The sequence below is a fragment of the Adiantum capillus-veneris genome, chromosome 24, assembly GCF_014529385.1.
Source record: "Adiantum capillus-veneris isolate H3 chromosome 24, ASM1452938v2, whole genome shotgun sequence".
In the NCBI taxonomy this organism is placed as follows: Eukaryota; Viridiplantae; Streptophyta; class Polypodiopsida; order Polypodiales; family Pteridaceae; genus Adiantum; species Adiantum capillus-veneris.
The window spans coordinates 86,748,509-86,774,356 of record NC_140954.1 but is presented as its reverse complement, the minus strand read 5'-3'; the positions used below and the strand labels follow the sequence as shown (position 1 = coordinate 86,774,356).

The 25,848-nt window shown below is 47.9% G+C and overlaps 1 protein-coding gene across 1 annotated transcript in view; it reads right to left on the bottom strand.

Moving 5' to 3' along the window:
- LOC147426708 (tryptophan aminotransferase-related protein 1-like) overlaps nucleotides 1–25,848 on the bottom strand; it is an 87,222-nt gene that overhangs the window by 9,698 nt on the left and 51,676 nt on the right. Inside the window, exon 3 of the mRNA XM_086498451.1 lies at nucleotides 18,525–18,808. Within this exon, the coding sequence (XP_086354577.1) occupies nucleotides 18,525–18,808 (284 nt within the window). The remainder of the gene's footprint in view (nucleotides 1–18,524; nucleotides 18,809–25,848) is intronic.

Below are 25,848 nucleotides of genomic sequence, written 5' to 3'. Positions count from 1 at the left end.
GACCCCCCGACAGCTTGTCTTTTTCTCGCTCTGATCACAGAGTAGGAGGAGTGAATCTATCTAGGATGGATCGCTTCTACGAAGCAAAGAGTGCTTGAGGAGTTTATTTTCCAAAATGCCATCACTTGAACCATGATTGTGCGATATGCTAAACAACGGGTTGATTGGCAATGCTTTATTTAGATATGCAAGCCTAATGGGGTGCTTAACAATGCTTGGAGGATAATTATGCCAAAAGAGGTACAATTCCGATAGCACAAGAGTGCTTACGGAGCTTAAAGACAGAGCAGGGCAACAGAGTACCGAAGTAGAGGCGACGAGCACGAGCAAACTAAAGACAGGAATTGGGTTGAGACCAATATGTAGGTAGCGTGTGCAAAAGGGACGCCATGGGGCTTGCGAGGCGATCACAATAGTGGCACAGTAGGGAGACGGTGAGGGATGGTGTTTCGACCAGCTCGTGCGACGGGCAGCCAACGCTAGGATTTCTTGACACATAAAGCAAGTCAAAAGGTTCAAAAGACATGCAAGAGCAAAATACTAAGCTCGGGGTGGATGCTTGATATCAAGAAATGGTTTGGAAGATGGGATGCATGTCACTTGGTCAAGGATGCATCGATCGACTCCCAAGTTAATGAGGCCTTCTTACAACGCCAATGTATCATGGCTTGGCAGAAATCCGGAGGTTCTCGCTTCAGCCATTACACCACACACGTTGCCCCAAACTACAAATCTCTCTTCTTCTCGGAACGAGGTAACCGAACCCATTCCTACATCCTTGAGCCCATCCCGTTGAGTGCGATCCGCACCATTGCCTCCATTCGTCTTAGCTCCCATTCTCTACGCTGCGAGACAGGACGTTGGGGCACTGGCGAGGAGTGTCATCGACTTTGCACCTTATGCCCTCGTCAAGTGCGAGAGAGTGAGTACCACACACTACTTGAGTGCTCAGCTTTTGACCACATTAGGTCCTCTTTTCCCCATATATTCAGCCATGAGCTCTCCCTACATACCTTCCTCTCCCAACCACGATGTGGACTCTCTATTGCGACGCTCATTTCAGCCATTTTTGAGCATCGAGAGTCACTTATGAACTCCACTCACACCACGTGACATGTTCATTTGGTCCCATAGGTCATATTTGACCTCCCAGGACGATAATAGAACTATCTATCTATCTCTCTCTCTCTCTCTCTCTCTCTCTCTCTCTCTCTCTCTCTCTCTGTGCTTGTTGCCGCTCTCCCCCCCGCCCTTGCGCTGCTAGCACTCCCTTCTGCGCACGCGCTACCCTCCCCCTTGCCTTGCGCTTCCCCTCCATGTCCGCCCTCAGCCCTCTTCCCTCTGCCGATTCCTGTCCGCCACTCGCTGCCGTTTCCTCGAATGAGGCTACTACCAGATCAAGTTTGAGACCTCCGAGATGGCGTCCAAGGTCATCGCCATGAGTCCCTTGACCATCCGAGCAGTTCGAGCCCACTTTCGACAGTGGAGACATGGTTTTGACCCGGCTTCAGATGTTCTCGTGGAGGAGGCAGACCTTCCCACCTCCGTCTGCTTTCCCGATTTGAGGAGGGAGTACTTACCACTTTTATCCGGGATAGGCTCAGCGATTGGGACTGTCCTTGAGACACCTCGCACGGCAGCCTCAATAGCTGCCAAGGCGGCTAGCATTCCCTCGGTACGTGTTCTGGTTAGGGACACCGACACTGTCCCGAAGGTTATCTTACTTCTTTGGGTGAGTGGGGGTTGGTTCCAACAGAGCGTGGAGTATTCGGGCCTCCCGAATCACTGTTTCATTTGTCGACAGATGGGCCATCTCGTGAAGGCCTGTCTACGGAGGAGATCCCGACCCGCACCGCAGGCCCAGCCCCGGCTCTCAAAGGCTGGCCAGCAGCAGCAAGCAAAGCCGCAGAGTTCACAGGCAGTGCAACCCTCCGAGCCTAGGGCTCAAGCAGAGGAGGGTTGGCAACACGTTCGTGGTCGACCTCGACAGGGGCCACCGCGCCACCCTGGCACTCAGAATGGTCCTCAGGCTCCTGCCCAGCAGTGGGTCCTCACAGGGACCGATTCCATCCTCTTCAGCAGGATGAGGTCCCTGCTCCAGCCTCCACCTCAGCTTCACCCTCAACAGCCCCCTCTCCTCACCTCGAGTTCCCCCTTGCTCCCGCTACCCTCCCTCCCCCTTCTCTCTCTGCCTCTTCATCTCACCCTCCCTCCTCTGTTGCTCCCCCTCGCCCCCTGCTCCCTCACCTCCTCCCGCTCCAATCCCTCATCAGTCCCAGGGGGCGGGGCCTTCTTCAGCTGGTAGGAGATCTCTTGGCAGCGCCTTTGCCACGAGTCGTTTGGCGAGAGAGGGACAGCCTTTCTTGCGACCTCCTCTTCAGGTGCAGACGTCTCCCTTTGCAACAGTTCCTCGTGGTCTGACGAGCTTCGACATTCATCGTCGTTGGGATTTCTTTACCTACGACTTTACCCATTTTCTCAACGACCCCTCATCAGACCTTGAGGCAGCCTACTTCAGAGTTCATGTATTGTCCTTGCAGCTAGGGGGGTAGAGGCCTTGGACTCGACGGTTGGCTTCGCTTTTCCCCTCTGCAGCAGGGACCAGATTGAGTGGACTCTAGACTCAGTGATGGAGTGGCTACAGACACAGGTTCTGCAGTTCTCTCACCACATGGGAGACGTAGGAGTTACAGACATGCTTCAGACTCTTTGGCCGTTGGCCAAGTTTGTTGTGACACCTCCAGACGCAGCAGGATGTAGACACATTGTGGTTCACTTTTTTGCTGACACGCAGAGCCCGCCATGCTATGTACACATACATGAGGACTCTTGGGCAAAGGAGGTTGCTTTACGCACGGCTCGGTCTACTTGGGCTTGGGTTGGACACTCTTTGCAGTCACGCCTATCTCGAGGACGCTCGAATGCGGATTACTCCCCATCCAAGCCTGCCTCGAAGATAGCACGGTTAGCTGTTGCCGCAGCATCAGTTCTCTCTCGCTCACCACGAGGATTGTCTCATGGAATGTACAGGAACTAGGTGTGCTCCAGTTTCAACGTCAGAGGAACCGATTGCGTCAGGAGCTTCAGCGATGCCTCGTGGGAGGAGAGATTGACCTGCTTATGCCACAGGAGCATCATCTGAGTGAGAGCCGCATTAGACGTTGTAGTCAACTTTTGCGTGGACGATATGATACCTTTTGGTCAGTTGCTTTTGGACTTGGAGACATCCAGGGCGGGGTATGTATGACTATTGCGGATTCTTTGCAGCAAGCCATAGTGGGCAAAGGGATTAATGTGCCAAGCAGGGCTCAGTGGATCACTATGCAGGTTCAGGGTTGTCTTGTGGGCATCCTGAACATCTATGCGCCCAATGTGGCGAGTGCACGAGCAGAGTTTTGATCACAGATTGTTGAGTCTCTACCGCAAGCAAACCAATGGTGCATAGGGGGTGACTTAACATGTTGGAGGAACCCTCTAAGAGGATTGGTGGTAGCCACACTACTGTGCAGTAGTGTATGGAGTTGAGCTGGCAGCTTGGGAGAGGTTTTGTATGACTCTACAAGTTACAGATATGTGACAGCATTCCAGTTTTTTGAGGCCCCCAAACAGCCTGGCCTTCTCTCGTTCGGACCGCAGAGTGGGAGGCGTGAATCTATCTCGGATAGATCGCTTTTACACTAGTGACCACTTCTGTGACTTGGGTGGGACAGTAGGCATTATGGCAGGGACCTCCTTTTCGGACCATGCTCCAGTGATCCTTACAGTGACTGACAGACAGACGAGGGGGAGCACTATGCTTCGCATCCCAGAGAGGGTCTTGCTGGACTCGGCACTTAGAGAGCGAGTGGAGGCTCTTTGGACAGAGAGCTTAGACATGGAGGATTCTCCTGCTAACAGAGTGGCCTCGAGACTTGCTCAGCTTAGTCGACTCTTTCTCCAGGAGTCTTTGGCTCGCCTGGCTGCAACGAGAGGAGTAGCAGCATCTCCGACGGGGCTTTGCTTCCCTACAGAGGATGCAGGAGCAGCATCCAAACAGTCCTTGGTTGGAGGAGCAGTTACAGCAAGCTTGCCAGGAGCTTGTGAGCACAAAGGAGAGGCGCCATGAGTTTGCTTTCCATCGATAGGCATCTCAGTGGACCCAGGTGAGCGACAGGAGCTTTCTTTGAGGCAGTGGGACCTCGGCATTCACATGCCGATTGAGGAGGCCCGACGGGTCAATTGCTTCGGAGCCAGAGGACATGTGTGCAGTTGCCACTAATTTCTACCGTAATCTACTATCTGCAGAGCCTCAGTCTGAGCGTTAGGATGCATGCACAGAGCAGGTGTGGGCACAGATGCCTTGTCTTGTGATTGAGGAGATGCACCACAGGCTTGAGCTGCCTCTTCAGCTAGAGGAGCTACACACGGCTCTTAACGCATGAGTGAGGGCCTCATCTACCTCATTCCCAAGGAGGGTGGCTCCTTGGATGAGATTCAACAATGGCACCCCACCACCATCATCAACTCAGCCTACAAAATTCTTACCAAGGCTCTGAGTTTGAGGATTCGGCCACTTCTAGAGAGCATTATACATGGGACTCAGACAGGTTTTGTCAAGGAGCGTAGTATCCTTGACAACATCTTTACTTTTTGGAAAAGCTTCTACCCTAGAGCGGCTCCGTGATGAGGATCTAGTGATTCTTCTCGACTTTGAGAAGGCCACGACAGAGTTGACTGGGACTTTTTGGAGGGCGCTCTACGCAGGATGGGCTTCTCAGATGCTTGGATCAGAGGGGTGTCAGCATTGTACAAACGGGCACACAGTCAGGTACTTTTGTCAGGAGGTAGAGGGGATCGTTTCATGCTCACACGCTTGGTCAGACAGTGCTGCCCTCTTGCCCCATTCCTCTTTCTGTTCTATGTTGAGGCGATGAGCAGGTTTTTGGTTTCACAGCAGGTTGGTTTGTGCATGGCTTAGCACTTCCTATTCGGGGAGATGAGCTATTGGACGCTGAGTTTGCAAACGACTCAGCCTTGTACTTGGATGGCCAAGAGGCCAACCTTCACAGGTGTGAGCAGGCTCTTAAGACTTTCTGTTGTGCATCTGGCACATTGATCAGCTGGAGAAAGACAGTGGCTTTCTCGGTTGGTAGTGCTCCTATGCCCGATTGGATGCCAGCTGAGGGTTTCAAGTCGATTTCCCCAGGGACTGCAGTTCAGTACCTAGGTTGTGAGGTTGGTTTGGACTTGTCTCTCGAGTAACAGATTGCTCCCCTCCTCCTGTCTATCAGGAGGAAGTTGTTAAATTGGAGCTCCACATGTCTTTCTCTGGCAGGCAGAGTTGTAGTGGCCAACCAGGTGTTGTTGGCTACTATGTGGTACATCACTTCTTGCTGGATCTTCTCGAGTTTTTGTATCAACCAGGTTGAGAGGCTGATCAGGAACTTCCTTTGGTCAGGGCGTGACACTCAGACAGCCCGCGCCAAAGTGGCATGGCAGGTCATGACTCTTCCTTGTTCTCAGGGAGGGCTAGGGATCATAGACCCAGCACACGAGAGCACACGAGAGCAGATCCCTTCTTGGGAAGTTCGTCGTCAGAGGACTTCTTCCAGGTGAGGAGCCCTGGCAGGAGTTCTTGCTTCAACGGCTCAATGCTAGGGTGCCTCAGGCTAGAGGCCCCTGGCGACCCTCGACTAGATGGATTTTCACAGAGATGCGCAGAGTTGGCTTGAGCAGGAGACTGGAGGACCGTTTCGCTATGAGTTTGCTCCGATCTTGGGAGCAACTGCGGCGAGGCCTGGAGCAGCGTCAGCCAGCTTGCAGGGAGGAGCGCCTGAGACAGCCCCTTGTTTGAAACTCCATGGTTAACACTCTGAGAGGCCACTTGGTTGGTAGTCGGCCTCATGTTTCCTGATGTCCCATGGCAAAGGGTCCAGCACGCTCTCTAGGTGACTGGTTACAATTTTCAGGCTTGTCAGAGGAGCTTCAGAGTCTTCAGCTACTACAGGGCATGAGAGGGGTGCAAAGCATGTGTCAAGACATCTCAGAGGCAGTACCAGCTGAGTGGCTCACACCTCTTGAGTCAGCAACGCCCAGGTGGATGGGAGCCTTCACGCGACTGGAGGTTCTCATCTCAGTTCGGGCTTGCTCAGAGACTGTACCCTCCCTGTTTTTCGAGACAGGGTGAGGGACGCTTACACGGAGTTGCAGTGGAGGCCCCGCAGGTGGCAAAGTGCTGTTTTCATAGGATCTGAGTGGTGGGCATCTGTGGGAGGACTTGTGTCATAGATCCCGACCCAGCAGCTCTTGATACTGGCCACTGGAGACTGTGGGCTTGGGAGAGCTGCCCCTTGGCACGAGTCAGTGGGATCCTGGAGAGTGGCTTTGGAGGGACCCTTTCTCCTCTACAGACCACCCAAGTGTCCCTTTCTTCCAGTACACTGTTCGACTGGGACGTCACATACTCGCAGCACAGAGAGAGGCTCACCCTGCTGCAGCACCTCATTGGCAGGAGGAGGGTCTCACAACTAAGTTCTTGGCAGTTTTTTGGGAGAGGTTGTGGGACTCCAGACAGCCAAGACGAGTCACTTTGTTCCAGTGGCTGGTTGCACACAGAGCTACAACAATTGGGAGCTGGCTTGTACATAGTTGGTTCTCGGCCGCATGTGCAGCTTGTGACCATCTTGTGCAGAGTCAACGTCACTGTCTTTGGGACTGTCCTTTGGCACAGCAGATGTGGCTTCGTGTTCTTCGGCTGATGCCAGCCCTTTCCACAGCTCGGCAGTACACTTGGGAGGCAGCTGCTTGGTCCACTCTCATGGGCCTTGCACTTCAGTTTGAGCTATCTTCCACCAGCAGGATGATAGTGATGCACGGGGTCGACCTACACTCCAGCTTGCCACCACAGAGCTTACTCCACAGGAATGGTGCAGGGAGAGAGAGCAGTGCTCGGAGCTCATCAGTGGCCTGACACTCTGGTTCATCTGGCGGGCCCGCTGCTTCCGCATCTTCGAGGCTCACCCTGTACCACCAGCCGAGACTGTTCGGGATCTTTGGCTAGAGCTGATCCATACCCTCAGAGGACAGCTCGAGAGACTCCAAGGCAGATCCGACCGCATGCGGGAGCGCAGAGAGGCTTTTCTTCGACTCTGGCGTCTTGGGCCTTTTTTCACCATGGTCCATCGTGTACTCACATGGCACTACCGTCCACGTGTGTGGCTTTTCCCTCCTCCCATCTCTTGATTTAGCCTCATTGTACATATGCTGTTTTTTCATTGGGAGAGTCTCCCCACCATGATTGTTGTAGCCCTCTCTTGTAGAGGTGGCTGTAGCCCTATGGACAGTTTCATTAACTAATAGAAGGATCTTTTTCTCGGAAAAAAAGACTCACGCTTTGAAGTACATCTCTGCCAAGTCGGATCATGACCAATGACTGCCGACCAAGTACCAATAGGCAATCTTGCATGTGCAATTAAATTATCCACATGAAAAAAACATATCTTGCAGCTGATCCGGAGGGTCCATTTGCATGACCAAAAAAGTTTCTAGAAAGCGGGGAGGATGCACAAATCTTGCCATACCTCTGACTGTTGTGGGCGGCGTGGAGGGTGCCAAGTTTGCAAAAGAAGCCTCCTCCCAAGGGAGACGGAATACTCAAAACGGGATAGAGGGGCTCCATCATCGCTCAACAAAGGCCATTGCCACTCACCAAGATCCCAATCCCAGTTGAACAAGTGGCTTTCCCTGCCAAATCAACAGTTGCCAAAGTGGTGCCTCGTCAGTGATGAAAAGAAGGTCAACATGTGACCTCCTCTAGAAAGAGCCTACCACTCTAATAGGCTGTCAATGGGCAGTCAACTGTGAAACCTCACCCTGAAGCTCCAGTCTAATATGATGTCCATGATGGCCAGTCTCTGCAATGCTAAAGACGAGAGTTTCCTCCCAAGTAATAATCGGGTTTCCAAGTGAGGATCGAAGTACACCCACTATCCGTGATGAGAAAATTGAAAAGTCTGTTCCCCAATGAGGGTGTGCCAATCGGGTGGAAAAGCCTCATCAATCTCTCATATGGGCAGCAACCCCTCTACAGATCTCGTAGATAGCTTCAATCACATGTGCCCCAACCAAGGAAGGATTTGACCAACGGGGTAAAGAGTTTGTTGGCCCATCATCCCATCTGGCCCAATCAATGTGTGTCCTCTAGCCTAGCCGGCAGTTGCCGATGATCTTGCAAGCCTGAAGGTGCACCACCTTTGGTAAGCTTGCTTGCTCTGTCAGAGAAAGAGTAAGTGGAATGGTGGGTTCTGCAGAGTCAGACGAGGAGGCTTCAATTGAGTCCCTCTATGGCGGAGCAGAATCCTCCATCTATGTCTATTGTTGTGACGGGACATGAGGACGAGAAGAAAGCAAAGGATGAGGTTCGAAAGGCGGATAGAGGTCCTCCAACTCCTCCAATGGAGAAGAAGAGAGAGCAGCACGGGGGAGGAGGCAGAAGTAGGTGGTTTGAGGCGGCTTGGAGTTGAGTCCACGTGGGACCGTGGCAAGAGGGGGGAGGAGTGTGGGAATGTAGCGAACAGTGGGCAATGCGTAGGGGTGGGCAACATGCAGGGGTCGGACGGAGGGCAACACATTGCAAGCGGGTAGGGGTTTAGGCACCAAGGCAGGCTGCATGGCAACGTGCACGAGAGAGAGAGAGAGAGAGAGAGAGAGAGAGGGAGGGGGGGGGGGGGGGGGGGGGGGGGGGGGGGGGGGGGGGGGGGGGGGGTTTTGGGGGGGGGGGGGGGGGGGGGGGGGGATTTTAGGGTTAAGGTTTCTACATCGAGGTCATAGACGTTGTTGGGATAACAAGACAAGGGGTACCTCTATAGCAATGTCTCCCAATAGCGCTCAAGACACAAGATCAGCACCACAAACGATATCAAAAGAACTCTCACAACACCACAATTCAAACTCAAGTGATCCCTTGGAAATTGATAAGCACACGCCGACCCAAAAGACCACCATCGAAACTAGGAAGCATCTGCCCTAGCATAGATTTACAACACACGCCAACCAATGCACTTGAGGAATAGAGCTTCCACCTTCACCAAATAACTCTTCAAAACCACATTTTTGAAGTGTGGACACAACACCAAACAAGAGAGCTTCCACAACCTACCATACACCAAACTGCCTGCGGGCTACCATATCCTCTACCCAGCAGCAAATAGACTCTCTCCCCCAAACCACAACTCCAAAAGTATGCTTTCAAGCCTCAAAAATGCTTTCCATTTTCTGCAACAAAAGTTCTGAAGTCCACAAATTTCAAATCTATGCACCTCTATGTGCAAAATTGGCGTGAACAGCAAGCAGCAAGCTGCCATGGCCCGACTACACATAGCAAGGCTAGTCGAGGGCAAAAAACTGCATGAAAAAGCACGAAGGAGGCACAAAGAGCAAAAAAATGCAAATTTCTAATATTTTGCTGAACTTTTTCAAGTTTTAACATGAGTTTTGATTATAGACAAGAAGCACCTCAAATAGCATACATACAGCCTCTTAAAGTAACCCGCCAACTAGTGCTACACTAGCGACTTACACTGCATGTACATGTGCTTGCTCTAAAAAGGCAAAAAAAAAAAAAAAAGCCCACACACACTTTTGACACACAGCATCATGTCCATATGTACAAATTTACAAAAAAACGGGGTTCCAAAAATGCGGGCAACATAGTTTGCCAAACCCCCAGTCTACAAGAGCATTCATGCTCAGCAGTAGCATAAACATGTTCGCCTAGATCAAAAAGGTCACATAAGATGAGCACAAAATAGCACACATATGGGCTCTTAAAGTAACCCGCCAGTTGGCGCTACACTAGCGACTTAAACTGCATGGATTTTCGCTAGCAAATTTGGATAGTTTTGGGCGTACTCTTTTAGAGGTAAATGCTTTTGGAACCTGATGCTTTTAGAATTCATGCTTTTAGGGTGTCTTGGCTTGAAAGTCTGCCGAGTCATGTCATCTCTCTCTGGTGTGTGTGTGTTGTGAGAGAGAGAGAGAGAGAGAGAGAGTGCTACGCGCTGGAAGTGCTACACACTGAAGGCTGACGGGCTCGCGCAGGTGCAACTGCAAGAGAACGCGCAGGCGCAGCAGAGGGGGAGCCTGGAGCAGCAACAGGTGCAACTACAGGAGAACGCGCAGGCACAGCAGCAGGGACCAGCGTGCGGGTGGCTGATGTCGTCCTCCTCCTAGCAGCGCACACTGGTGTAGAGTCACAGCAGGCAGCGCGCGCGGTTTGGGGAGGGAGCAGTACAACAGGACGTCCACGCAGGCAGCCCCATGGCGAGGAGCTGCTGCGGCCCCATCGCGAGGACTCTCGCTCTCTCTCTCTCTCTCAGTGAGGCAGTGAGGCAGCGGGCTCACGCAGGAGCGGTACTCCATGATTCCCTACGCGTAGAATGTCCTCGGCACCTCTCCTTCACCTACGCGTAGAAGGTCTTACATTTTCTACGTTAAAGTTTAAAGGTTTTCTAAGCCTTGAAATAAACTCTTAAAGTTCAAAGGCTTTTAAGCTTTAAAACTTTTAAAGTTTGCCTTATTCTCGGTCCCTTACCTTAGTACCCTACCCCACATTTGCGGGGCGGGTTCGATGGATCCGCTTACCGAACAGGAAGGGCCAGGTGTAGATAGCTACACCACCCCAAAAAAAACAACAGCCACATTTAAGCGGAGAAACAGAGATACTGTACTATCACCAGGATCATTACGAGTGGGGAAAACGTCCAAGGTACCTGATGAACTAATGATGGAGAAGGTCCAGATGATGCTCAAATCGGAGCTAAACTACATGAGAGATGACATCAAGAAGGAAATGCACGCGAGCGCGGAGAGCTACAGGAACTCCATGTATGGAGACATGATGAGAGAACTAAGGGGAGAGACCCGGGGGATACAAAATGAGGAGATTCAGATCTTGAAAACAGAATTACGAAACCTAATCAAGGCCGAAGTAAATGTAACAGAATGCGTTATGCAAAAGAAACTCAATGAGGCACTAGCAAGTTTCGAAGCATGGAGAACAAATATGGAAAAGCACATGAGGGAAAAAGATGCAATAATCGAGGAGCTTGAGACCAACCTTCGGTGCTCAAGGAGCTTGAGGACATGAAGGATCAAATGAAAGCTCTACGGGAAGGAGATAAACAGAAATCGAAAACGGCATCTTCATGGGCGGAACGTCTCTTTAAGACACAAGAAAAGGTTGATGAAGCAGAGAAATGGATTGAGGATGCGAAGATAGGGAAGACCCAAATGCCCGAGACCACACCTACCTCCACCATTATTAATATGACAATTGAGGAAGAGCAGAAAAGGAAGACTCGGGCTCTGCATGTGCGGGTAACAGGAGTCAAAGACAAAGAGAATGTAGATGAAGAAGTGAAGGAGCTGCTACAACGCATGGGCATCACAGAGCCCACTCACACGAGTGCATGGAGAGTGGGCAAGAAAGGAATCGATGAAATTTCTACTCAGAGACACACCAGATACCGGGACAGCGTATGCCACATGTTAAGGGTTATTTATGGGAAACAGCTGGTCGACCAGACAAGAGATCTCTACAGGGTAGCCGGGGTTCAGAAGGAGTAGCAGTCTTATTTAAAGAGGAGCTGAAAGCACTACTACAAATTATCAGGAAAGATGAGCAAGCAAGGTATATGTGGGTGAGAATGAGAGCCGAGACAGGTAGATTTCTATACATCGCTATATGCTACTTCCCTCCGAATACCTCAGTCTACTCCTCACCTAAAGGACAATCCCCTTTCTCCATATTGAATAATGACATATGGGAGTTCTCTAGAGATGGAGACATCGATCTCTTAGGAGACTTTAATGCCAGAACGGCCAACTCTCAAGCAGTATTCTATGATACTTCTGAGGAAATGCTTGCAGAAGTGGATTTATCACAGAGGAGGCTTACTAGAAACTCACAGGATAAAGAACACACTGAATATGGGAGACATCTCATGGAGATGGCAACTATACATGGTTTGGCCATACTTAATGGTCTAGAGAATTTCCCGTTATCGGGGGGATTCACATGCTTCCCGCACAGGCATGGGGCCAGTACAGTGGATTATGTCATGACTTCCCCAAGCTTTATTTCTAGTATCAAGGAATTTAAGGTGGGACCCAGACCGGTTGGGATTGCAGTGGATCATGCTCTATTGACCTTATCAATCTCCTTCCAATACAATGCCTCTCAAGTACAAAGGAAGAAGACACACACAAGATATATTTTCACGCCAGAAATTGATTCAGTCTGTGGAAAAGATCTATAATAGGATGTGGACAGCCGAGCCAGTATATACCGTAGAGGAGATTACTTCTCAATTAACAGAGATACTACATGGAGCAGCACAAGAGGCATACCCACATACTCAACCTGATCAGAAGAGAGGAGCTGGGAACATGCCTCAAAACAGCTGGTATGACGAGGAATGCAGAGAGACGAGAACCCAGGTCCAGAAAGAGCTTACACTTGGGATCATCACATATAAGCAGTCTCGGATTGCTCTTCGGCGTATAGTACGTCGCAAGAAAAGGGCATTTTTAGCCAAACTGGAGAAGGATTTATATCAGCTCTTCTTGAGTCAGGACTCACATGAGGCATGGCGCTTATTTCACGAGCACTCACCGCCTCCGACGATTACTTCTCCTGAGATATGGGGTCAATATGTAACATCATTATATATGGTATCTGGACAGCCTCCATTACCAGATCCACTAGAGCCATGCCATGCTACTAGTACTTTCTTTACTACGAAAATGGTGGAAAAAGCAATTGATAAGATGAAGACAAGAAGAGCATATGATCATGATGGTCTGGTAGCAGAACATCTGATCCATGCCAGGGATCTACTTTCAGAAGTCCTTGCTCGTCTGTTTAATCGGGTCATGTGTGAAGGATTCCCTGAATCTTGGAAATTATCTACTATCGTACCTATTTTCAAGTCAGGGGATCCTATGATACCCGGGAACTACCGTACCATTATGGTAGGTCACACTTTGACCCAACTGTACGCAAGTTATGCGGAATGGAGCCGGAGACAGAATTACACTATATATGCCACTGCACAATATACTACGAGATACGTGGGCGTTTTCACTGCCTCTTTAAAGAAGGCTTTGGACCTCTAGATAGAATCATGCAATACCAAGATCAAAGATGCTTACTCTTGTACCTACTGGAACTACATCGGCACAGGGATAATCTAATGAGAAGACAAAGAGCACTACAGCCTCAGAGGCAGATCACAGACTTCTTAGGATCCAAAGAAGCAAGAGTGGAAGGGGAAGCAAGAGGCCAGCAGCCAACACAAAGGAGTACCCACATTCATACCAAAGGCACCCTAATTGACAGAGCAATTGAGCTTAGGAAATCGAGACGACCACGACCAAGATGCAGAAGCACAGTTCACCGGAGGAGACTACAACAAAGGATTAGAAGCATTCTAGCTAGACACCCAGAATGATCCTAAGAAGTTTATTTAATACTTTGTATTTAGTTTCACATTTAAATTTCACACTTTTCACACTTAGTACTTCAGTACTAAGGTACCTAGACATTGTAACAGATTCACCACTTTTGTATCAGTTTGGTCTCATAGGTCATTCTGGCCTTTTGAAGACGTTAATATAACATTTCATTTCATTTCTCTCTCTCTCTCTCTCTCTCTCTCTCTCTCTCTCTCTCTCTCTCTCTCTCTCCATCCACAACATTGACGGAGGCTCCATCAAAGGATCAGGACTGTTCTAGCACGACATGGAAGACGCCCAGTACGACTATTTACAAAGGTGGACATTGATGAAGCTCTTCAATAATTGATGCGATACTTTCTCGAACAACACCTGATGTCGGGCATCCTCGGGCATTGATGATGATGATGTTGATTTTAGTCTCTCACTTTAATTCATTTTTATTTTTATATCAGGACATTGGATTAGATCCACCAAGATTGTATCAATTTGCTCTCATAGGTCATTTTGGCCTTTTGAAGACGTTTAATATAACATTTCATTCAATCATTCATTCTCTCTCTCTCTCTCTCTCTCTCTCTCTCTCTCTCTCTCTCTCTCTCTCTCTCTCTAAATGATTGAGGTGTCAAAGTGTGAAGTTTGCAGTCATCTCTATATTTCCGTCGGATCCCTCGCCAGAAGTGATTATAGGAAGGATAGCGATGGCAAGGGGGATGCGGACAGTAGCGAAGCACTAGCAACATCCTCCGTGATCTTATCAGTTTTTAATTATCATTGATTATCCAATAGACTGAAGATATGTTTTAAGCATATGTAAGCAAGAACTAAACTTCTTGAAAAGAGTACTTGCCCATTCTAGAGTGAATAGAGAGAGTTGAAGCCAGGCGATCGCCCGTGCTCATGCATCCCTTTACACCACGTATCATTTTACTTGGTCATTCCAATTTCCACATGGTTTGGCCCTAGTTCTCACATGGATGGAAAACCTCGATCACTATTTCCTTACTATCATTTTCCTTACACTTAGTCGTCTAAAACATTTGGTAAGGATTGTATTTTAAAATGAGGACACCGTTTCCTAATATTGCTCTCTTTGAGCTCTTTTCCAAACAATTCTTCCATTTGACTCACATTCTTTATAGAGAGTACTTCTAGTCCTTTTCTGTTGTATGTTGAGAATCTTCTGGCTCACGAGGAAGCTTTTTGTGATTAATGAGTTCCACTATTTGATCGTCTTAAACATTGATTATCAAATTTATCCAATTTTCTTAAGTCTACTAACATGGAATGCAGGATGTATTCCACTTCTCTTAGGTGATTAGAGTTTGAAAGCCATTGATCCAACTCGCTTAAGTATTACGAAAGGTCTACAATACCTTGGCGATAATTTTGAACAACCCCAATCTTCATGGTTTGAGATTTTCTAGGCTCTCTAAGGTAGACTTGTTCTCCTTTAAAAGCAAGACGTATTTTACGTGGATTAGTATAGGCTTGAGATCAATCTTGAGCTTTTTTAATGTCACTTTTAGGAATCTTAGTTTTCATTCATATCTTCTAAAAAATCCTTAGTTGCTTGTACTTTGTGATGTTGCAGTCCTCTTGCATAAGGAGCCCTAGGTTCATTAACATTAATGGACCATATCTTTAGAAAGATGTTTGGCAATTAGTTTATGTAAACTCTACAATAGGTGAATATTCTTCCCCATTAGTTTGCCGTTGATTCACATAAGCTCTTAATATATCCTCAAGGATTTGATTAATCCATTTTGTCAAACCATCTGTCTCTAGATGTCCAGAAGTACTCATGCTAAGTTCGGTATCAAGTCTCAAAAATGGCTATTATATTTTCTATCCTGATATGAAACAATGTGTGCAGGTAGACCATAAAGTCGGTATAGATTTCCCCTAGCCAATTTTGGAGTTTTTACATCAGACTTGGTTGGAATAATCATATAGCCATCTTGGTTAACCTTTCCACGATTCCATGATACCCACATGAAGTCATGCCCCTTTCATGTTTTGGGTAATCCTACCATGAAATCCATGAAGATGCTCTTCCATTTTCTTGAAGGAATTTCTAATGGAAAGAAAAGACCTCCCATCTTTTATCTTTGCCTAAATGATCTTGCATTTATTACATTTGACTACACAATCAAGGATTCCATTGTACATTCTAGACAAGTAAAATTCTCTTGTAAGAAGATTGTAAGTCTTGTTAACTCTTGGGTGCCGGACTTAAACTTTATCTTTGTAAATTGCCATCAGCTTTGGCAAAATACTTCCACTTGAATCTATCTACCAAAGCCCTCGATGCCTTACTTCCATTGGAAAACTATTGTATGGCATCTCATATATTGGAATTTGCAAGATCAACCTAGCACTTCCATGTCAAAAAATGTTTCATGGTGACTGTAGAGGCAGCTGATTGTGTCATGACTATGATTCTCCCCACGAATTGGTAGTTGGTGGAATCGAGGATGCCATGGGGAGGCTAGTGTGGTTAAAGATTTAGTCAGTATGGTACCTCTCCTTGTTGTCTGTCCTTGCGGATGATATGCTTGAATCGACACACAATCAATTTGGCTATGCAGGACTACTTATTTTGGAGATCACAAAGAGATCTTAGGGGCTGGATGCAATTCATTTTACAGGCCTGGTACAAGGGATTCCCTGTCCTTGGATGACATGATTTGTGTCAATTCAGGTTGCACTTCTTTGGTGTCGATAGAGGTTTTGGCCTATCCACTTTTTGGATACGTTGTCCCGATGGCTAATCGGTTGGTTAATCTGGGAGTGCCTCGGAAGATGTTGGTTATGGGCATTGCATTCCTCAGAGGATGCTCCCACTTCTTAGCCTTGTTTGCATGCATTATTACTCCTTGTATTGTTTCTTAAGTTTTACCCTTTAATTGTTTTGTTAGGGGACTTTCACATTTATTTGTATCTATATGTTGGCCATGGCCATGTTTTGTTAACTGGCAATTTTCCTTTTATGCACAAAGGATACAGCCATATTCTTTTATGTCGAAAGGATACAAGCCCCAAGAGAGAGAGAGAGCGCATAGCTTCTAGAGACCCTCCTCTTTCATGTTCCCTCCATTGCACTTTTGATGCCTTTCACAAAAGAAAGAGCGCATAGCTTCTAGAGACCCTCCTCTTTTGTGTTCCCTCCCACTACCTTGCCTTGCAAGCCCCGGCAAGACCACCTCTATGCAGATCTTGCACACCTTTTACACAAAGGTAGAATGGAGTCGGAGCTGAGGAACATAGAGAGCCTTGAAGAAAAGCATCCACCCTTCACGATAAGCTCCAGAATGTAGCCTTCTTGTGAACAAGCACAACTAATTTGCACCAATAAAGATGAAACCACGCTGCCTCCATATGTTGGACATGAGATCCTTCAAAGGTGTCATGCCAAGAGGATCAAGGCACCATAATCTAAATATCATTTCTTGAGAATCTCGAACTACGAGCCCTATCTCAATGTCGATGTCCATGGAGGAGAGTCTCGAGATAGCATCTCAAAGGGAACAAAGGGTGGTGACTTTGCTACACCCGAAGATTCTCATGTGCTTAGGGCACTTCCGCCAACAATGACCCTTCTCACCACAATTGTTGCAATGTCAATCACTATCAACGCATCTCAATTTGCCTTCCTTCAATTTGACTTCCAATTCTCATTTTGCTAGAGACTTGGTCAAGGCTTTGCAGCCTAACTTCCAAGAAGAAGCAAACTGCTCCATTTGGTGTAATACCAGAGGAACTACCCCCTCCCATGTTATGATATTGAGACACCCCATCGCAATGGCACTGAGCCAATAACTGAGTAATCTGCTTCCCTGCATGAAGTATCTTCAACTGGAGTTCTTGCAACTTGCTAATAAGATCCCTTATGAGCACAATCGTTGCATCCAAGGTCCTCAACTGGCTCTCCAAAGCTGGCTGCTTCCTGGAAGAGGCTCACTCATATATGGAAGCAAGGTGGTCCATCATCATCTTGGCAGTGTTGAGAAGGATGAAGGACTGAACCTAAGCATTGGGGAAAGCTCCCGCAAAGCCACGCTATTTGCATCCTCCAGCTTCTTGAAGCCCCTCCTAACAAGGTATCCAAGCTCGCGCGATCATAATATACGATCATTATTATGATCGCACGCCATATGACAGAGTTGCTACTATCCAATTGTCGCTCCATCAGAAAGGCAGAGGCGTTAGGACCTTGCTTGTTTGTTTGCCACCCTTCGCCATTGAATCCTAAGAGATTTGGTCCTGTGAAGAGGCTACACATGGAGAGATGAGGAGGCATCTCCATTAATGACAACAGCAACATATCAGCACCAAACAAGTAAGAAAAGGGCAGCAACCAGCAATACGCTCGTCTTTGTCACAAAAATCCAGCAACTCGAACGAGCAGCGGTCAAAAAAATTGACTCCCAAGTATGCCATAGCTTTGATACCATGTCAAAGTGGCATCAGGAAATTTGACAGACGGTGACCCGGGACACCCAGGTGCCAGCAGGCACCCCCCAACCCCTCATCCTAGAATTACAAAAAAATACAAGTGTTCTGAATGTTATTTGTAGAACTTCGAATTACTATGAAATAGAACTACATTTGACACATTATGAGGTTCCGATAACCTATACTTGCTGCCTTCTTTATGAAATAAGTTTTTTGTACTTCCCCTCTGCAAGTGGTGCTATTACCGGCCTAGTTGGATGTCGTTGTCACTGGAGTTCAGTTATAGCACTTTTCAGCTAGGTTGAAGCAGCCAATGTCAATGCCAAATTAAGAAAGTGGTATGAAATATAAGCACAGATGAACTGATAGGATGCACTGAGGAGAGACCTTGCCTAGTTAAGCAAGCAACGGTTCGAACAGATGAACAACAATAAAACCCAATACTTATTGCAATGAAACACAAATCAATGTGACTATTCTTTCTATATTAAAACCTCAGTCAAAAAATGCCTTCTCAAAAGAAAAGTAATCAAATAAGACACTCATTCACTCCTAAGATAATATAAATTTACCCTATGCGTGTCCCAGCATGGCCAGTGGTTTTTGAAACTGTGAATAGCATTATGTCATAATCTGCTGCAAAGGTTATTGGTGTATAGTGTGGCCAATAGTAGGCCAAATCATATACCACTGGTCCTGTCCCATTAACGACTGCAGAATGAACCATGCCATCTGGATTTCCTGGAGATGTCACCAGTTCAACGTACATATTTTGCGGTTCCCACTCATAACTCAAAGCATCACCAGCCCACCTATGCAATTGAGATTTGAGAAAGTCTGTCATAGGAGGATACGACTGTCCATAAAGCAATCCATTAGTCTCTCTCTCTCTCTCTCTCTCTCTCTCTCTCTCTCTCTCTCTCTCTCTCTCTCTCTCTCTCTCTCTCCAGTAGCACCAGGCATCTATCTTGCCAAAGTGCTAGAACATCACACCACACTCACAAACAAAATCACCACAGAATCATGACACGTCCCCTCCTTTCACATGGGAAGGGGGGAGTCTCATATATGAGATTTTGGGTCCCATGGGTCATTCTGGCCCCCCGAGGTCATCATCATCTCTCTCTCTCTCTCTCTCTCTCTCTCTCTCTCTCTCTCTCTCTCTCTCTCTCTCTCTCTCTCTCTCTCTCTCTCTCTCTCTCTCTCTCTCTCTCTCTCTCTCTCTCTCTAACAACAGCGCTGCGCTCTATCTCCCCGCAGGAGCAAGGGCGGCCCTGTGAGGGAGGTGTTAGTCTTCAAGCCCGCCTCCACTCCTCGCTCAAACCCTTCACAGGACCCGTGACCTGCTGATGAGCCCATGTTGCGTTTGCGCCCCCACTCCTCGCTCAAGCCCTTCACAGGACCCGCGACCTGCTGATGAGCCCATGTTGTGTTTGTGCAGAGCAATGTCCCACAAGTTTGCACAGAGAGCTTCTTCGATTTGAAACGCCGCAAGGACAGTGTCCCACAGGTTTGCACACAGCCAAGCTTCAAGGGTTTTTTACAATCAAGGTCCACTCGAGTAATGTCTTCCTTCAACATGCCGACCCCCATCACACGCAAGAGTTTTCTTGTTGTGGCAGCTGTACCCACGAAGGAGGATTCTTCTTCTCCATTGTGCTAAGGCCTACGATAGAGTTGACTAAGACTTTTTGGAGGGCACTCTACGCAGGATGGGCTTCTCAGATGCATGGATCAAAGGTGTTTCAACTCTTTACAGACGGACACACAGTCAGGTACTTTTGTCAAGTGGTACAGGAGATCGTTTCATGTTCACACGCTCGGTCAGACAGGGCTGCCCTCTTGCCCCCTTCCTTTTTCTGTTCTATGCTGAGGCGATGAGCAGGTTTTTTTTTTCACAGCAGGTTGATCTACGTGGCTTAGCGCTCCCTATTCGAGGAGATGAGCTACTGGATGCTTAATTTGCAGACGACTGAGCATTGTACTTGGAGGGCCAGGAGGCCAAACTTCATAGGTGTGAGCACGCTCTTGAGACCTTTTGTTGTGCATCAGACGCACTAATCAACTCGAGAAAGACAATGGCTTTCTCGGTTGGTAGTGCTCCTACGCCTGATTGGCTGCCGGGTGAGGGCTTCAGATGGATCCACCCCAAGGACTGCAGTTCGATACTTGGGCTGTCAAGTTGGCTTGGACTTGTCTCCTGAGCAGCAGATTGCTCCCCTCCTCCTGTCCATCAAGAGAAAGTTTCTACATTGGAGTTCCGCACAACTTTCTCTGGCAGGCAGAGTTGTAGTGGCCAACCAGCCTCCAAGTGTTGTTGGCTACTATGTGGTACATCACTTCTTGTTGGATCTTTTCGAGTTCCTGCATTAGCCAGGTAGAGAGGCTGATCAGGAACTTCCTTTGGTCAGGGCGTGACACTCAGATAGCCCGGGTTAAAGTGGCCTGGCAGGTCATCATTCTTCCTTGTTCTCAGGGAGGGTTGGGGATCATAGACCCAGCACAGCAGAGTAGAGCCCTTCTTGGGAAATTTGTCGTCAGAGGACTTCTTCCAGGGGAGGAGCCCTGGAAGGAGTTTTTGCTTCAGCGGCTTAGTGCTAGAGTAGCTCAGGCTGGAGGCCCCTGGCGACCTTCGACTAGATGGATTTTCACAAAGATGCACAGAGTTGGCATGAGCAAGAGACTGGAGGACCGTTTCGCTGTGAGTCTGCTCCGTTCCTGGGAGGAGCTACGGAGAGGCCTGGAGCAGCATCATCCTACTTGCACGGAGGAGCGCATGAGACAGCCCCTTGTTTAGAACCCCATGGTTAGCACTCAGAGAGGCCAACTGGTTGATACTAGGCCTCGTGTTTCTTGGGGTCCCATGGCAGAGGGTCCAGCACGCACTTTAGGTGATTGGCTACAGTTTTCAGGCTTATCAAAGGAGCATTAGAACATCCAGCTACAGGGCATGAGAAGGGTGCAAAGCATGTGTCAGGACATCACAGCGGCAGTACGAGCTGAGTGGCTCACACCTCTCGAGTCAGCAGCGCCCAGATGGATGGGGGCCTTCACGGGACTGGAGGTTCTCATCGCAGTTCGGGCTTGCTCAAAGACTGTGCCCTCCTTGTTCTTCGAGCGACAGGGTGAGGGTCGCTTACACAGAGTTTCAGTAGAGGCCCCATAGGTAGCAGAGTGTTGTTTTCAGAGGATCCGAGTTGTGGGCATCTGTGGGAGGGCTTGCGTCATAGATCCTGACCCTGCAGCTCTTGAGACTGGCCACTGGAGACTGTGGGCTTGGGAGTGCTGTCCACTGGCACGAGTGCAGTGGGATCCTAGCGAGTAGTTTTGGAGGGACCCTTTCTCCTCAGTCGACCATCCAGGTGTCCCTTTCTTTCAGTACACTGTTCGACTGGAACGTCACATACTGGCAGCACGAAGAGAGGCCCGTCTTGCTGCAGCACCTCATTGGCAGGAGGAGGGTCTCACAGCTGAGTTCTTGGCAGCTTTTTGGGAGAGGTTGTGGGACTCCAGACAGCCGCGGCGAGTCACTTTGTTCCAGTGGTTGGTTGCACATCGAGCTACAGCAGTTGGGAGTTGGCTTGTACATAGTGGTCTCTTGGTAGCATGCGCAACTTGTGACCATCCTGTGGAGAGTTAACGCCATTGTCTCTTGGATTATCCTTTGGCACAGCAGGTTTGGCTTCGTGTCCTTCGGCTGATGCCAGCTCTTTCAACGGCACGGCAATACACTTGGGGGGCAGCTGCTTGGTCCACTCTCAGGGGCCTGGCACTTCAGTTTGAGCTATCCTCCACCAACAAAATGATAGTGATGCAAGGGGGTCGACCTACACTCGAGCCTGCTACAGAGCTTACTCCACATGAGTGGTGCAGTGAGAGAGAGGAGTGTTGGGAGCTCATATGCGGCCTGACACTTTGGTTCATTTGGCGGGCCCGCTACTTCCGCATCTTTGAGGCCCGCCTTGTACCACCAACAGAGACTGTTCGAGATCTTTGGCTAGAGCTGATCCATACTCTCGGAGGACAGTTCGAGAGACTCCAAGGCAGCTCCAACCGCATGCGGAAGCGTAGAGAGGCTCTCTTACGACTCTGGCACCCTGGGCCTTTCTTCGCCATGGCCCAAGGTGTGCTCAGATGGCACTACCGTCCACCAATGTGGCCCTTCCCCCCTCCCATCTCATGATTTAGCCTCGTTGTACATATGCTGTTTTTTTCATTGGGAGAGTCTCCCCTTATGATTGTTGTAGCCCTCTCTAGTAGAGGTGGTTGTAGCCCTATGGGCAGTTTCATTAACTAATAAAAGAATCTTTTTCTCGGGAAAAAAAAAAAAAATTCGAGTCGCGTCGATGTCATCCGCGCCGCCTTCTTGTGCCGTGCTTGAGACTTCTCTAGAGCCTCTCGAACCTTGGCAAAAGCAATGTCTAAGTCCCTCATATACTAATCGGCTTCAAAAATCTTGTCTTTAGTGCTTCGAAAGGGAGCGACCTTCTTAGCACCTTCGATTACTCAAATGGCGCCTTCCCCGTCGAAGAGTGAACCGTGTTATTGTAGGCAAATTCCACCGAAGGAAAATATTTTTCCCATTGAGTCTTCTGATCTAAAATGTAAGACTTCAATAAATCCTTTGGCTATCTCAGATTGCCCATCTGTCTGCGGGTGGAATGATGACAAGAACTGCAACCGCGTGGCAATGTTCTCCCAAATAGCCTTCCAAAACAAACTCATAAATCAGGGATCTGTGTCGGAGACTATGGTCTCAGAGATGCCATATAACCGAAATATCTGAGCAATGAATAGTCTCGCTTGACTGTTTTCTTTACTGGAATGAAGTGAGCTTGCTTGCTAAATCGGTCAATAACAGTCCAAATGCCATCATGCCCACTTTGTGTCTTCAAGAGATCAAAGATGAAATCCATAGCAATGTTTTTCTAGGGGCGGGTGGAAATGGGTAAAGGCTGTAGTGATCCATGTGCCTTATGGCTGTCAAACTTGACCTTTTGACATCCTAAACAACTGCGAACAAAGTCGTCCACATCCTTTTTGAGTCTCAGCCAATAGAAGTAACGTTCCACTCCCTTCAAGCTGGTATCGATGCCACAGTGACCCCTAAAAGGTGACTATGGCACTCAATCAAGACCTTTCACCTCAAAGGCTCTGTAATACACAACATCGTTTTCTTCATCAAGTAGCCATCCCGTATGGAATACCCTGGAACTATCTCCCCATTCTGTATCCGAGTAAAAATGTCCGCAAAGTCAAGATCTGTGGCGTACTGGTCAACCATATCCTTGAAGCTTCTGTGATGAATCACCGAAATAGCCAAGACTAGGGGCTTCGGAGACAATGTATCTGCCATTAAATTTTTATGTCTCTAACGTGGACAATTTAGAAATTAAATTGTGACAAGATATTCGCCCATTGCATCTGCTTTTCCGAAAGCCGCTTATGTGACAAGAAGTAGCGTAGACTCTGATGATCTGTTAAAACTAAAGTCGGCTCCGAGTAAATAGTGTCGTCACTGTAAGAGCATGGATCACTGCCAATAGCTCTTTCTCATAAACATGTGCTACTAATTCTGGCCGTGAAAACATTTTGCTTTCATAAGCAATCACATGGCCTTCTTGCATCAAGACCACTCCCAAACTACAACCACAAACATCACAATAAACTTTGGAACGGCTTTTGCAAATCTGGCAAAGCCAACAATGGTCCAATAGTCAATTTTTCTTTAAGTGTTTGAAAAGCAGTCACCTCTGTCCATCCCCACAAGATAAGAACTCCTTTATGAGTCAATAAGTGCAAAGGTGAAGCTATCTCTGCAAACTTCCGAATGAACCGCCTGTAATAAGAGCACAAGCCCAAAAAGCTTCGAACTTCATGAACATTCTTTAAATCAGGCCAATCGCGGATAGTCTCAATTTTGGGCGGGTCTATCTGTACTCCTGCTGTTGAGACGATCTATCTCGAGCAAGATAAACTCGCTCTTTTTGGCATTTATAACCAATTTATGCTCGCGCAATGCCTGGAAGACCAGTAGTAGATGGTGTCGGTGCTCTGCTTCATTCTCGGAGAAAACTATAATGTCGTCAAAGAAAGTGCCAACAAAAGACCGATACTCTCAAAAAATCCTATCCATCATTCGATTAAAAGTTGTTGGAGCATTTGTAAGTCCAAAGGGCATCACCAAAAATTCATATAAACCAAAGCTTGTCCAAAAGGCTATCTTGTAGACATCTCCCAGAGCAATTCTGATCTGATGATATCCGCTTTTTAAGTCAATCATGCTGAAACAAGAAGATCCTTGAAGTCTATGGAGAATATCATCAATCCTTGGGATAGGGAATCTGTTCTTGATGGTGATTTTATTGAGAGCTCTATAATCAATGCATGTTTTCCAAGGTCCGTCTTCCTTTAGTACTAATAATATCGGAGAACAGTAAGGTGATGTACTAGGTTGAATGAGACTCTTTTCTAAACGTTCTTTCACTTGGTTCGTGATTTCTTCATTTTGGGCTCGGCTAACTCGATAAGGTGGCCGATGGTGTGCTTCCGAGAATCAAGTCAATGGCATGGTCCTCGCAACGAGTTGGAGGTAACTCGCCTAGGAGGCCTTCTGAGAAACGGTCAGCATGTGTGCGCAGAAATTCTTGTCGTTCTTTATCTAATTCAGACATGTTAGTTCTTCGTTCATCATTCAATTCTTTCAAGTAGATTGAGTAAATAAAAAGACTCGATTTTATTAATTTTGAAATGGCGGAAGCCGATACAAAAGGGACGGACTCGCATTCAATTTTACATCAAGTACAATTTTCCTTCCCTTCTCATTCGTCAAAGTCGCTTTCTTGGTCCGATAGTCAACCACGGCGTTGTTCTTGTGGTACAAAGGGATTCCTAGGAGGATGTCACACCCTTCCAAAGGCATGATGTAAAAGTCCTCATACCCTAAATATCCCTGACAATGCAAACGAAGTTTGCCAATGACACGTGTAATGGCAACATCCCGTCCCGGCGCCGCTAGAACTGCCTCTGCCAGTGGCCCCATCCTGTCGGGCGTAATTCCAAGTTGAGGCGCCAATTCAGGTGAAATGAAGTTGGCCTTGGCTCCTCCATTAAAGAAGATAAGGGCTTCCTCATCTTTTACTTTGCCCCATGTGCGGCAAAGTTTTGTACTTTCGTTTATCTGACTCGGGTCAATCCCCATACAATCCGATACCACTCCTGCTTTCATCTTGCCTTTTCTGCCACGTTCTTCTGCTACTCTGGAGCTCTTTGGCCTATCTTATGATAGTCCTCGTTATGTGTAAGGTGCAGCGGAAGTGAATGTTGAATTTTGAGTGCTCCGAATTGTGCTCAAGGGTTCCTTTTACTTACGTAAGGGAGAGCATTCCGTTCCTTTAGTGAGAGAGTGCAAATGATCACAAACAAAGTGAATGACACTGTGAATGAAGGTGCTGAGACTGAGAGAGAAAAGAATACGACACCAGAATGTTGTCAAACCCTCCTCCAAGGGCCCCACTCTCTATGGTGACAGAGGTCTATGCTATTGATTGCACAAATCTGGTACAATGGTCTGGATGCATTGGACTTGCCGACGATGTCGACGACAATGATGAAGACAACGAGACGGACTGAAATCTGAAAACGCTAGGGGCTGAAATCTGCAAATCTGCTAACTGCTGAATTCTGACATTGTGTCGACGAGGACGGCGATGGCGGCGACGCGATGACGATGCGCTGAAAACACAGATGCTGAAATCTGCGGACAGCGGCTGAAACTAAAAATGCTGGCTGATCTGACCGTGCAGCGAGGATCTGCTGCAGGAAGATGAGATCTGGGGCTGCTACTACAACGTCTAAGTGCTGAAAATAGAAAACGCTGATGCTAGGACTGATTGT